A 12,229-nucleotide genomic window follows, 5' to 3' on the forward strand; every position below is an offset into this window, starting at 1 on the left:
AATTTAAAAATTTTCAACTTTAAAAATCCTAGGAATTTAATATACAAGAAATATTATACTTGATATTACGTCCGGATCTACTATTTCTTTCTATTTTGTATCCTTACAATAAAATAAATAAAATAAAATTCTTACAATAACGTTTATTTAATTTTATTTAATCCTGTAAGAATTAGTATTATTTTCGAGGAAGAGCTTTACTGAATCTAGCATTTTTAATTTATTTATTAAAAATATTTCGCGATAACTAATAATACACTAAACATTCGAAATTATTTATTGGGGAATTTTAACTAAAATTACAAAAACACGAGATAAATTCGTCATTAATTCAAAATTTGCTGATAGATGTCGCACGAAGCAATGATTACAAATTTTCGACGAACATTCGAGCAAAACAACACAAGTTGTGTAAAATTTGTAATAGAAGATATAACAAGAAAGTATAAATCATGGATAAATGTGCCATAATCAAGCTTCCTCATCATCTACAACAAAAACTGTGTTATACACGACCATTATACAGGCAAGGGAAAAAATTAACGTCTGTAAAGGTAGCAAATTTGTATCCTATCCTACACAAAAATTATGGTTAATAAAATGATATTTAAAATTACTTTCTTATATTACTTTAACATGGTGTAATATAAATTGACAATGTATTTTTACACACAACATGGTGTAATGTATTTTTTCAAAAACCGTTTAATGAATGCCTTTAAATTACAGTAAATTGAAATTTATAAATAATTTTATTTGAGACAGTTCATTTTGTAGTCTTCTTTATTTTTGTTTTTTCTTTACAATATTTCCTTGACACGCCAGCTCTATGTAACAGGTTTATACAATAAATGATGAATCGAAACATTTGATGATATGTGGAGTGCCTAAACTCCAATTAGGTGAAGAAGTGAGAAAACTTGTTGAACCTTATGGTACTATTAAAAACATATACATAGTACCTGATTATCCTACAGAAGAATTTACAGAAACGTATTACGTGCTATATGTTCATATACAAAGTGCAAGGTTTTATATCCTTTTATATTTTATTAATGTGATCTTATGCAACTGAATTTTTCTAATAAGATAATGTTTCACGTTGTACATCATATAGAATAGCAAAGCGGTACGTTGATTGTAAAAATTTTTATGGTGGTTCATTGCATGTTTTTTATGTACCTGAACTTGAAAGTATCTCAGACACCAAAGAAAAGCTTCTACAACGTCAAAAAGAAGTAGCTATACGTATAAAGAAGAATCAGAAAGATATGTTGAATCCCAATGTTGATCAATTTCTTCCAAAGTATGTAAACAAATTAGTGCCTGGTAATATAAAAGATTTGGCTTGTTACATTACAACTAAATAACAATTTTCAGAGAACAGTATAACAGAAGAAAAAGAACCCCTGCTTTACCATTGACAGAGGAGCGACTCCATCAACAGTATCCTGGAGAAACATTAGTTTCTATTTATGATGGTATACCACAAAGTTTAGACCCAAGAACAGTATGTGAACCTAGTTTATCATCAATCTCATCCGAATATGAAAAAAATGCTGGGTCGATTTTATCACAAACTGCATGTCATTTAACTGGAGCTAATATTCATGCAAGCAACTCTCAAAGAACCACATCGAAATCAGATTCTACGGCAAACAAAAGAAAAAATTACAAAGGACAGTCTATCAATACTAATGTTAAAGTTAGAATTGTCAGGCCACAAATTGTTGATACAAGTACTATAGTGAAACGAGATATCTCAAATAAGAATGTATTTTCTAGTCAAAAAAAGGTAGAAAATAATATAACTATTAAGTTAATACCAAGAAATGATAATGAGAAAAAAAGGATTGTAATAAAAAATCCAAGGTACAGTGCGTATTTAATTTTATGTTAAATATTACTTTCATAATAAATTATAATTATTATATTATTATTTTTAGCGTATCTCAGTTGATACAACCAAGTGAAAACTTACAATCGTCAATTTATAAAGCCAAGTTACAAATACGAGCAGCTATGCAAATGAATAATAAGGAAAACCCATAACTTTGATGAGTGGTCCGGTGCTACTCAGGAAACAGCCAAGAAGTGGATAACTGAGCGCTGGGAAGAGTAGGAAGAATCTTCCTGATAGAGGGCAAAACCAAGAGTTCGTCAAGAATCTCTTCCCATAACTTTGTATGAAAACAAATAATAAAAAGAAAAATTTTATTGGAAAGATTATTTGTTCTATATTAAATAACTACATATTATTGCAATTGATTTACAATTATGTATATAATTCATTTTTACAATTATTTGAGTTTCTTAAAAAGATATTTGTAAAAAATGCAAACTATATCTAAATTTTTTATATTATAAAAATAATTCTAAATAATAACTGTAGAATCTGAATCCCACTGCATATCATTTAATTTCGACTTTGTAATATATCTTTTGTGTGGTGAGGTATTTTCTTGCGATACTTTTGTGACAGTACCTTTGTTTTTAAATACTTGTGGTGACTTTGTTAATAATGTTTGCACTTGTTCATTATTTGAACGAATTCCGAGTGGTGTTCGAACCTGAAAATAAAATTTAAACAATTTGCAATAAAGTATAAGGATTTTCATTTCTGTAGGAATAATTGTTAATTCATTAAATACCTTTGCACTTCTATTTTTATCACTTAGATTAAAAAATTTGTTTTCATCTGTTGTAATTTTGATGTCTGATTTACGGCTTTTCTTCTTTTTTCTTACTGCATTGATTTTTGCATTTTCGTTTTTTGAATTAGCTAATTCTATTATGCTATCATCATCAAATGTTATAATTACTTCTTCTTTAAGTGCTTGCGGTATCTTCTCCTCAATAATTTGTGCATTGTCCGAGTCATTTGTTTTTAATTTTTGAGGTTGATCCAATACTGATGGATCTTTCCACACTTTAATTGTATCACTTAACATACATTTTGTTTGGTCTATACTTTCATTAACATGCACATCATTGCACTTATCCTGTTCCAAGATTTCTTGAAATTCATCCTGGTCTTCCAATTTTTCCTCTAGTAATATAAATATTTCTTTGTTAGATACAAAAAAATCTCCAATTCTAAAGTAACTTTGAATTAGTAACAGTAATTTCTCACCTGCTGAAATGCACTCAGTTTCAGATGAATAACTAGAACATCGTGATTTAGAGTCACTGGATTTGTCATCGTCATTCTTAATAACCAGGTTTAAAGACTCTGTTGCTGATGTAGTCAAATCAGGCAGAGCTTGTATTTCAGTTACACCGAATCGTGATGACAATTCACAGTATGAAAATTTTTGACAAAACATATCTGTATCATAACTACCATGTCTATGCAAATAATTTTGAGACCTTGCTCTTAAACGTTCTATAGATTTTGGCAATAAAATTGGTGTTCTGTCGAAATCTGCTGCTGGGGATCTGGGATCAAGTCCCAAGATTTTGTAACGTTCCTCCTCTATATCTGTAATTGTCTTTTTATCATGTAAATTATTAGTTGTCGGTGTTAAAAAGATATCTGCATCTTCAACCTGAAATAGTCAAGTAAGTTTTACAAATTACATTAAAAAATTGAAATTTCTAAACTATGTAGTGGCACAAATAATTTACTACTTTTGGCAGTTGTATTTTTGAAGTGTCCATTATTTTTGGCATGAAAGGTTTCTTCGGAGTTAAGCAAAGCATTATTTTATCCATGTCTGTTTCCAAATATTGTGCAGTTTGTAAATGTCTTGGGATTGCTGATAATCTTTTATTTACTCTAACTGGTGTACTATTTACCTATGGATATCACAAACTTTGCATATTATTTACTATTATATAACTAAAAATCTGCATGAAATCTATGTTAAAATTACCTCTATTGGTGTTCGAGTTATTCCACTTGTTATTGATCTGGGATCAATAATTGATGTTTTATGAATTATTGGTGGAGTTTGCATGATGTCTTTTTCTACAGTTACTTCATCAATAGGCGATGGATGTTTTATTTCTTCTTTTTCCACTTCATTGTTAGAAATCTCAGTATTGTGAATAAAAAATTTGTTAATATAATTTCCCATTATTGTATCTATTTTTTTTTTCATACACCTAGAATTTTATGAATAAATTATGAATACAGTTATATAATTATATTTAAATAAACATTCAAATCATCTGTTTAGATATACAATGGGGGCATTAGCATGTGTCAATCAACATTTTAAAAACTATTTATTAAGAATTTAATGTGTGCTTGATTTAAAACTTGGGTTTACCTTAGAATCAAGTTTATTACTTCTGATTCCTATTTCTACTTTGTAATCAAATTTACAATTACAGTTGTACCACTTATAGTCAAATTTCTTTAAAACACAGTGAAACTCCGGGAACTGTTATAAGTTCAAACTTAAACGTAGTATGTAATTCATCTTTGAAAATTCAACTAACCGAATGACGAAGTCTTGCCAACTTCTTGATCATCAGTCTTGTTGCTTTAAACAAGGATACCAATACATGAACTCTATTTTGTATATTTTTTTTATATATATTTAAATAATATGTATCCGAAAGCAACAAGCAACGTTATGATACATTACAATTCCTTTTAACAAATGTGCGAATTTTATATTGAGCACGAAATTTGTTGTAATCATCACAGATCAATGTAACTACATCTGTGGCTGTTAATGTGTATGTACGTATTAATGTGTGCGATTCAATGGGATTTATATCGTTTGCTGAACTGCAACTCTAATCACATTGTAAATATGAATAGAAGCAGTTTATCATAAACCGTGTATGACAGAATACATAAATGTAAATAAGTAGCAAGCTAATGATATTACATCTTTTTTAGGTTACTGGTTTAATAAGACAAATGTCTAAAAGCTAGGATTGTTGACTCTAATTTTGATTATTGTATTTAAAGTCAATAAAGTCTTTCTAAAAAAAATTCTCATGTCTGAATATGCAAGCATGTCATTCACTCTAAGTCCAGAAGAGACCTGTAAAAATGATATGGTCCAAATGCAATCTATTAATCTCGTTTGTCCAGTGTGTGATGCTGGATATATAAATAAAAATGAATTTTACGATCACTTAAGTATACATGCTGGGGATGTATTGTTAAAACACGTGGAATGCTTAAAAAATGCAAATAATGAATTAGATACAGTGCCAAGAGAGTCTATCCCCAAAAAGATCGATGAAACTATATTGAGACCTTTCAAGTGCCAGCAATGTAGTTTAACATTTGACAGAGCTTCTCAGTATGACTATCATTATCGCAGTATACATCTTGGTGAAAAATCGCAGCTCTGCGAGATCTGTGGTAAAGGTTTCTTTCGCAAGGCAGATCTGAGAACACATTTGAACATTCATTTAGGCACAAATGTTTGCATTTGCGAGATTTGTGGGAGAAAGTTTAATCACATATCCAATCTAATTAGACACTGCAGAATGCATGCTGGTAGTTACATTTTCTGAAAAATAAAGTAACAAGTAACAAGCGAAAAATCCAAGTCTGACATTATGAATTTTTAGGAATAAAATTGTATCCATGTTCCATTTGCGGAAAACGTTTTACTCAGATTAGTTCCATTACAAGGCACAAACGTATTCATGAAAGAGCAAAAGATGATGTTAAACTTCATACGCAAACTAATTCCAACAATTGTAACTTACAGAAAAAAGATCATGCGATATACAAAAATAAGGTGATGAGCAAATGTAGTATTATGTAATATCCTTTGAATATAAGTGTATCTTACTGTAAATGTACAGTTTGTTGAAGGTAATGCACCTACTCAGCAAAAGATTGTTAAGAGACAACATTACTGTAAAATTTGTGGTGAAAGTTTCAATTTCATCTTTCTCTTAAGGGAGCATGAAAAATCCCATTTGCAAATTTTGGAATGCAAAGACCATGAGGTGGTAAGAATTTTGAAAGTAATATTCAAGAACTATATGTTTTTGACCTATTTCTTTCATTTAGAATTTTCAGAAAGCTACAGAACTGAAAGAACAAACACAGCATGTTAATAATTTTGACTTTCTTGAAAATGAAACAGATATGAAAAAAGCTTTGCCATTGGATGCAATTATTTATATCACGTCAGAACAGGTAAATATTTTACTGTTTTTAATGTTATTTATCACTTAAAAATATTTCTTATATATAATTGATTTTTTGTATGGAAAAAGTTGAAGAAGATCAATTTAGAAAACATTGAAGATAATAGAAATCACGTTTCACAAGAAGATCTGTGTGAAACAAAAATTTTAGGAGATGAAGAATTAAACGTTTCAGAGAAGATGGCATTTAACAGTGAACAAACTCAACTCGTTCATGATAATCCACTTTTATTATGTAAATCTAACGATTCCATAGAAAGTGAAAATGTATCATATGTTTGCCCATTAGATGAGAATATTCTTAAAGATAAATTGTGCGTTCAAACGTGCGAGACGGATTTAGAAAAATCCGAAACAATATCGAGTTACAACACCCTAATGAATACTCCTCTGAATGTTGCTGATTTGTTTCAAAAAATAGATCTGTCAGAATCTAATAGTAACGAAGATCTTAATTCCGATCCAAGTATACATAAAAATGAAGAAACTTTAGTACAAAATGAAAAAATATCCGATGATTTGAGCGACATAAATAATATCGTGAATCACGATGAACCAATGTTGCGTTTAGTACAAACAGAAACAGGGGAACAATTTTATGAATTTCTAATTAACAATTTAGTTGAAAAGTTGCCGAATTCACAAATTATTGAGTCTACGAAAAATTCTGAGAGCAAAGACGATAGTACAAATATGAACGAAGAAAATCACGAAGGGCAGAGTATACGAGATGACATACATAACGATTTAAATTATTCGCAATATGAACTGCAAGGTGAAGAAAAAAACTTTACAAATCAAATTCTATTAGACACGCAAAGTGATTTCGATAAGTACGTCGAAACAAATTTCGAGGTATTCGAAAGATTAAATTACGATGACAGCCCCGAGCGATTTCTTGAATTTGTTGAATCCGGACTTGAGAATCAAAGCTCGAAAATTTCGGACTTCAGCAAAGAGAGTGACGAATTCTTACAGTTTCAGAATTTTACCGAAATTGATACTGTAGAACCAAATGAGAAAGATAGTATTATTAATGACAATAATAGTAATAATCAAATTATCGAGATAGATGAGAAACAAAAGCAGAATGAAGATGTGACGAATAGTAATGAAAAACTGGAGGATGAACAAGACTCGAAGAAGTCGAAAACATTCTTGATAAAGTTTCAATGTACAGTGTGCGAAAAATCATTTTCAACTAGTTACAATTACAAGCAGCACATAGGTACGCATTTCGCGGACCAGCAAAAATTTCATTGTAAAGACTGTAAGTTGTCCTTCGCTTGGAAATCAACGTTAAACAAACACATTGCAAATAATCATAGACCAGATGGTCCACAGAAGTTTGCATGTGATATATGTAACAAAATTTATAATACCTCCTCGCAAGTAAATGTGAGTATTTTAAAGGATATCTTTTTTTGATTATTAAACTCTACTAATGTTACGAAAGATTATTAAACTCTACTAATGTTACGTTAAATGACAATGATAGTTATTTTGATACAGGAGCACGTGAAGCGAGATCATCTGAAACAGCGGAACCATGTTTGCTCTCAGTGCGGCAAATCATTTTTTAAAAAGTACGATTTGAAAATACACAATAGAATTCATACCGACGAACGACCGTACGTTTGTCGCGCTTGCGGGAAAAGATTCCATCACCGAAGTCACATTATTCGTCACGAGCGCATACATTTCTAGGTGCTAAGGGCGTATCTATAAGTTCACATTTTATTTCAGTTCGAGGCATAGGGAAGCGTAGGGAACAAATTATAAAAAAAAAAGAATCACAATTATAATTACCTTACAATAGAATAATTACAATTATATAATCGAAATTAATTTCTATTAATAATTCTAATAGAAATTAACGACGATGCTGTTCTATTACATGATTTACATTATAATATGCATTGAATGTGCAACGGCAATTAATACGTGTTACAAAGCATTTAAAATACGTTTTTGTAAATGATTATTTTTTAATAAAACAGAAAACGCTAACGCTTCATTTCCTCAATTCCTCTTCTCGCTATTTACATTAAAATGTAGATCAAGTAGAAAAGTTTGAAGAAATTGATTTGTATTCTTATTCATTGTACCTTCATAGATAGATTAGAAACATCGTGAAAGTTTCGAGTCAGTACGTAAGCATTTACTTACACATGTGCAATAAGCAACTCTGATTTCAACTTCAACATGGTCGACGTGTGCGACGACGTGGTGAATATCATGGAAAATCTGAGTGTTAAGGAGGATAAGGCACGAATACAATTTATATTTGATAAAATCTTTTTATTATTTTCATTTTTAGCAATAAAATATGTTGACGACTTTGCGTATTTGCAGTTATAGAAACCTTTACAATGTTTCCAAGCGGACACATGCTTGGGTTGGTTATAAAATATACTACTATTTCGATATCATATAATAATGTGCTGCGTTTTGAATTTTTATTTGTATTTTAATATTTACTGCTCAAATTACACATTAATATAATGTATATTATGTCGTATATCGGTCATGTGTATTGTTAAAATCGATAATCTGATGCAATCTGACCATATACATTTTAACAATTGTATTATTTCCGCGAATGGATTAACCTCGTATTTTCTAAAATTAATAAAATAATGACAAATATTTGCGATAATCTAAATGATTTTTTTTTAATTTGACATTAGAAAGCAAAGAAAAAGATTGCCGCCACTGAGGAAAGGACTATTTCTGAATTAAATCCGTGGCCAAGTTATATTCAAGTATGTTAATTTTCTTACATTTAAACAAATGAAGTCAAAAAATTCAATTCAAATGTTCTTTTGAATAATTACTTTTTCAGGATCGTATTGCATTATGGGATAAACTTAAAGCAGAGTACAATGCATCATTAGCCTCGAAAACAGTTACTGACATAAAAGTAACTCTCCCTGATGGGAAGGAAGTTGTAGCTCAATCTTGGCGTACTACGCCATATGAAATTGCCAGAAACATTAGTCAAGGTCTAGCAGACAGTGTTGTCATTGCAAAAGTTAATAATGAACTGTGGGACCTCGACAGGCCTTTGGAGTCTGATTGTAAACTCGAACTTCTTAAGTTTGACCATCAAGATGGCCAGCAGGTATTTTGGCATTCTAGTGCGCATATTTTAGGAGAGGCAATGGAAAGAGTATATGGTGGTTGTTTATGTTATGGTCCGCCAATAGATAATGGTTTCTACTATGATATGTACTTAGGTGAAAAAGGAATTTCTAATTTGGATTTCCCATTCTTGGAAACTATTTACAAAAAAATAGTTAAAGATAAACAACCATTCGAAAGATTAGAAATGACCAAGGAAGATCTCCTGGAGATGTTCAAATACAATGAATTTAAAGTTCGAATTATCAATGAGAGAATACATACTCCAACCACTACAGTGTACAGGTGTGGTCCATTGATTGATTTATGCAGAGGGCCACATGTTAGACATACTGGAAAAATTAAGGCCATTAAAATTACCAAGGGTTCCTCTGCTTATTGGGAAGGAAATGCCAATGCAGAGTCTTTACAAAGAGTTTATGGCATCAGCTTTCCAGATACCAAACAACTGAAAGAGTGGGAAAAGTTTCAAGAAGAAGCGGCGAAACGAGATCATAGGAAAATAGGAAAGGAGCAAGAATTATTCTTTTTCCATGAACTTTCCCCAGGATCGTGTTTCTTTCAACCACGCGGGGCTTATATTTATAACACTTTAGTTGAATTTCTTCGTTCTGAATACAGAAAACGTGGCTTTCAAGAAGTAATTACACCCAATATTTATAACAGTAAATTATGGCAAACGTCCGGTCACTGGATGCATTATGCAGAGAATATGTTCTCCTTTGATGTTGAGAAGGAAACTTTTGCGCTTAAACCAATGAACTGCCCTGGTCACTGTATGATTTTTGACGTTCGTATCAGATCTTGGCGCGAATTGCCATTGAGAATGGCAGATTTCGGGGTGCTGCATAGAAATGAATCAGCTGGTGCACTAACTGGACTAACCAGAGTCAGGCGTTTTCAACAAGACGATGCGCATATATTCTGTTCAGTTGATCAAATTAAAGACGAAATGATTGGCGCGCTTGATTTCTTGAGACACGTGTATTCCGTATTCGGTTTCACGTTTAATCTATGTTTATCGACGAGGCCTGAAAAATACATGGGAGACTTAGAAATGTGGGATCAAGCTGAAAAAGCGTTGGCAGAGAGTTTAGACGCGTTTGGAGAACCGTGGAAGATTAATCCAGAGGATGGTGCATTTTACGGTCCAAAAATCGACATAACAATTATGGATGCACTTAAGAGAGCTCATCAGTGTGCTACTATTCAGTTAGATTTCCAATTACCAATTAGGTTCAATCTATCTTATGTCAAGTAAGTAAAACTATTTTAAATTAATCTTGCGATGTAAATTGAGAAATTGATGCAAGTTAATTTAAATTGAAATTTTTTGATTTTAGCGAATCCGGAGAAAGAACGAGACCGGTAATTATTCACAGAGCCATTTTGGGTTCTGTAGAAAGAATGATTGCGATTTTAACAGAATCGTATGCTGGAAAATGGCCGTTCTGGTTGTCCCCGCGTCAAGTAATGGTTATTCCAGTATGCTCTCAGTTTGATGATTATGCGGAGCAAGTAAAAGATAAACTTTGGGACAGTGGATTTATGGTAGAGCTTGATACAGATCCAAGCGATACTCTGAACAAAAAGATACGAAATGCTCAAGTCGCTCAATTCAATTTTATTCTTGGTAATAAATGTGCATAATAATATCCTGTGTATCATATACTAAAATACTAACGTTTAATTGATACATAAACATATTTTTAGTTGTTGGAGAAAAAGAACTTAACGCTGGCACAGTAAATGTACGAACGAGAGACAACGTGGTGCATGGGGAAATTCCGGTTGATGATTTGATTGCAAAATTCAAAGTATTCAAAGAGAGGAAGGATAAAAACTGCGAAGAGAAATTCTAAATAAGCTTTGTATACGGACAGAATATTTATTTATTTCCAGATTATAATTCCGGTAGGATCAAGTGTAATGTAGATCGACAGGATCTAAAATCACGTCTTTTAAATATATCGGAAGAAACTACTGTTACTAAGATAACCGTATAAAAGTGTAAGATGATTGTTTTGCATTTGATTAATTTCAATTAGTATCTAAACTTTGATACAACGTCAAGGTAGAAATAGAAAATATATAAGAATCTGTATCAAATTTTAACTTATCAATTCATGCATTTGTGCTTGTAAAGTAATTCTGTCTTAAAAATTTTCCCTTTTATTAACTAGATTTTTTTTTTTATTGAAAAAACGTGAATATGTCGCTTTATATAAATTAAATATAAATTAAAAAATACGGAATATACAGTTAACTTACTTAATTTGTTTCAGCTTTGTCTTTTATTTAGTTACTTGAGAATATTTTTACGATTAATGATCTTATTCGAAAGCTACAAATAATTTCTCATTTCTCGCAGTTTTATAGCTGAAACATTGAGTGTAACTCGAAATATTCATCTCAACGGCTGTGCTCCATAATTTATTGCAGATACTGTCAATATATAATATATTGCTGTAACTGCGCCAGTATCTTTTGGAAATAAATTACCGCTGTAAACTATAAATCACATCGACGCAGATGACGTATTGTTGTCATTAAAAATCTCTCACAATAAAGTAGTATCTTCAATCAAAGTTGTTTTTATTTGACTAATAATTGAAATATTGTTTGAATAAGCAATAAATGTTAACTAATTTGCTAATATATTATAATTAACTATTATAATTAAAATAAAAACAAATTTTTTTCTGTTGTATGTTATAAAGTAACGAAAATAATTATGAGAAGAAACAGTGTAATAAATTAAATTAAATTTTGTAAATGTAAATTTTATATAAGTTGCAAATTATGAAAAATTCGCAACTCGCTAATATTATTAATAAATTTAACAAATGATTATTAGTTAATAAATATTCAGATACTAACAAAACTATAGTATAGGTTGTATTTCTTAGTTATATCTTATCTATGCAAGTATCTCTGACTGGAACGAATGCGC

The 12,229-nt window shown here is 30.7% G+C and overlaps 4 protein-coding genes across 15 annotated transcripts; 3 read left to right on the plus strand and 1 right to left on the minus strand.

Annotated features, from left to right (window-relative positions):
- The first annotated feature begins 334 nt into the window (after nt 1-334).
- On the plus strand, nt 335-2,217 carry LOC122532697 (RNA-binding protein 48). Of its 4 annotated transcripts, XM_043661703.1 has the most exons (6): nt 336-565; nt 839-1,029; nt 1,118-1,306; nt 1,381-1,872; nt 1,947-2,045; nt 2,174-2,217. In XM_043661703.1, exons 1-6 carry the CDS (start codon nt 461-463, stop codon nt 2,178-2,180), a joined length of 1,083 nt encoding a protein of 360 aa, XP_043517638.1. In that variant the 5' UTR covers nt 336-460; the 3' UTR covers nt 2,181-2,217. The 4 variants fall into 4 exon arrangements, with proteins under 4 accessions (XP_043517639.1, XP_043517638.1, XP_043517636.1 ...); XM_043661704.1 differs by having other exon boundaries at nt 335-554; nt 1,947-2,217; XM_043661701.1 differs by having other exon boundaries at nt 337-565; nt 1,947-2,217.
- On the minus strand, nt 1,947-4,440 carry LOC122532696. Its single transcript, XM_043661700.1, has 7 exons — nt 4,275-4,440; nt 3,876-4,107; nt 3,628-3,798; nt 3,134-3,548; nt 2,652-3,049; nt 2,181-2,570; nt 1,947-2,052 (listed from the first exon to the last, which is right to left on the minus strand). Exons 2-6 carry the CDS (start codon nt 4,101-4,103, stop codon nt 2,376-2,378), a joined length of 1,407 nt encoding a protein of 468 aa, XP_043517635.1. The 5' UTR covers nt 4,104-4,107; nt 4,275-4,440; the 3' UTR covers nt 1,947-2,052; nt 2,181-2,375.
- A 54-nt stretch (nt 4,441-4,494) lies between these two features.
- LOC122532693 (zinc finger protein 724-like) lies at nt 4,495-8,142 on the plus strand. 7 transcript variants are annotated; one of them, XM_043661696.1, is made up of 7 exons: nt 4,495-4,760; nt 4,856-5,467; nt 5,542-5,714; nt 5,782-5,931; nt 5,993-6,121; nt 6,202-7,530; nt 7,631-7,737. In XM_043661696.1, exons 2-7 carry the CDS (start codon nt 4,957-4,959, stop codon nt 7,637-7,639), a joined length of 2,301 nt encoding a protein of 766 aa, XP_043517631.1. In that variant the 5' UTR covers nt 4,495-4,760; nt 4,856-4,956; the 3' UTR covers nt 7,640-7,737. The 7 variants fall into 7 exon arrangements, with proteins under 7 accessions (XP_043517631.1, XP_043517625.1, XP_043517629.1 ...); XM_043661690.1 differs by having other exon boundaries at nt 4,501-4,760; nt 7,645-8,142; XM_043661694.1 differs by having other exon boundaries at nt 4,501-4,760; nt 6,002-6,121; nt 7,645-8,142.
- A 122-nt stretch (nt 8,143-8,264) lies between these two features.
- On the plus strand, nt 8,265-11,859 carry LOC122532694 (threonine--tRNA ligase 1, cytoplasmic). 3 transcript variants are annotated; one of them, XM_043661697.1, is made up of 6 exons: nt 8,284-8,361; nt 8,453-8,530; nt 8,823-8,897; nt 8,978-10,533; nt 10,620-10,909; nt 10,990-11,859. In XM_043661697.1, exons 2-6 carry the CDS (start codon nt 8,462-8,464, stop codon nt 11,136-11,138), a joined length of 2,139 nt encoding a protein of 712 aa, XP_043517632.1. In that variant the 5' UTR covers nt 8,284-8,361; nt 8,453-8,461; the 3' UTR covers nt 11,139-11,859. The 3 variants fall into 3 exon arrangements, with proteins under 3 accessions (XP_043517634.1, XP_043517632.1, XP_043517633.1); XM_043661699.1 differs by lacking the exon at nt 8,453-8,530 and having other exon boundaries at nt 8,265-8,400; XM_043661698.1 differs by lacking the exon at nt 8,284-8,361 and having other exon boundaries at nt 8,403-8,530.
- Nucleotides 11,860-12,229: the final 370 nt, after the last annotated feature.

The sequence above is a fragment of the Frieseomelitta varia genome, unplaced genomic scaffold (assembly GCF_011392965.1).
Source record: "Frieseomelitta varia isolate USP_RPSP 00005682 unplaced genomic scaffold, Fvar_1.2 scaffold_464, whole genome shotgun sequence".
Lineage (NCBI taxonomy): Eukaryota > Metazoa > Arthropoda > Insecta > Hymenoptera > Apidae > Frieseomelitta > Frieseomelitta varia.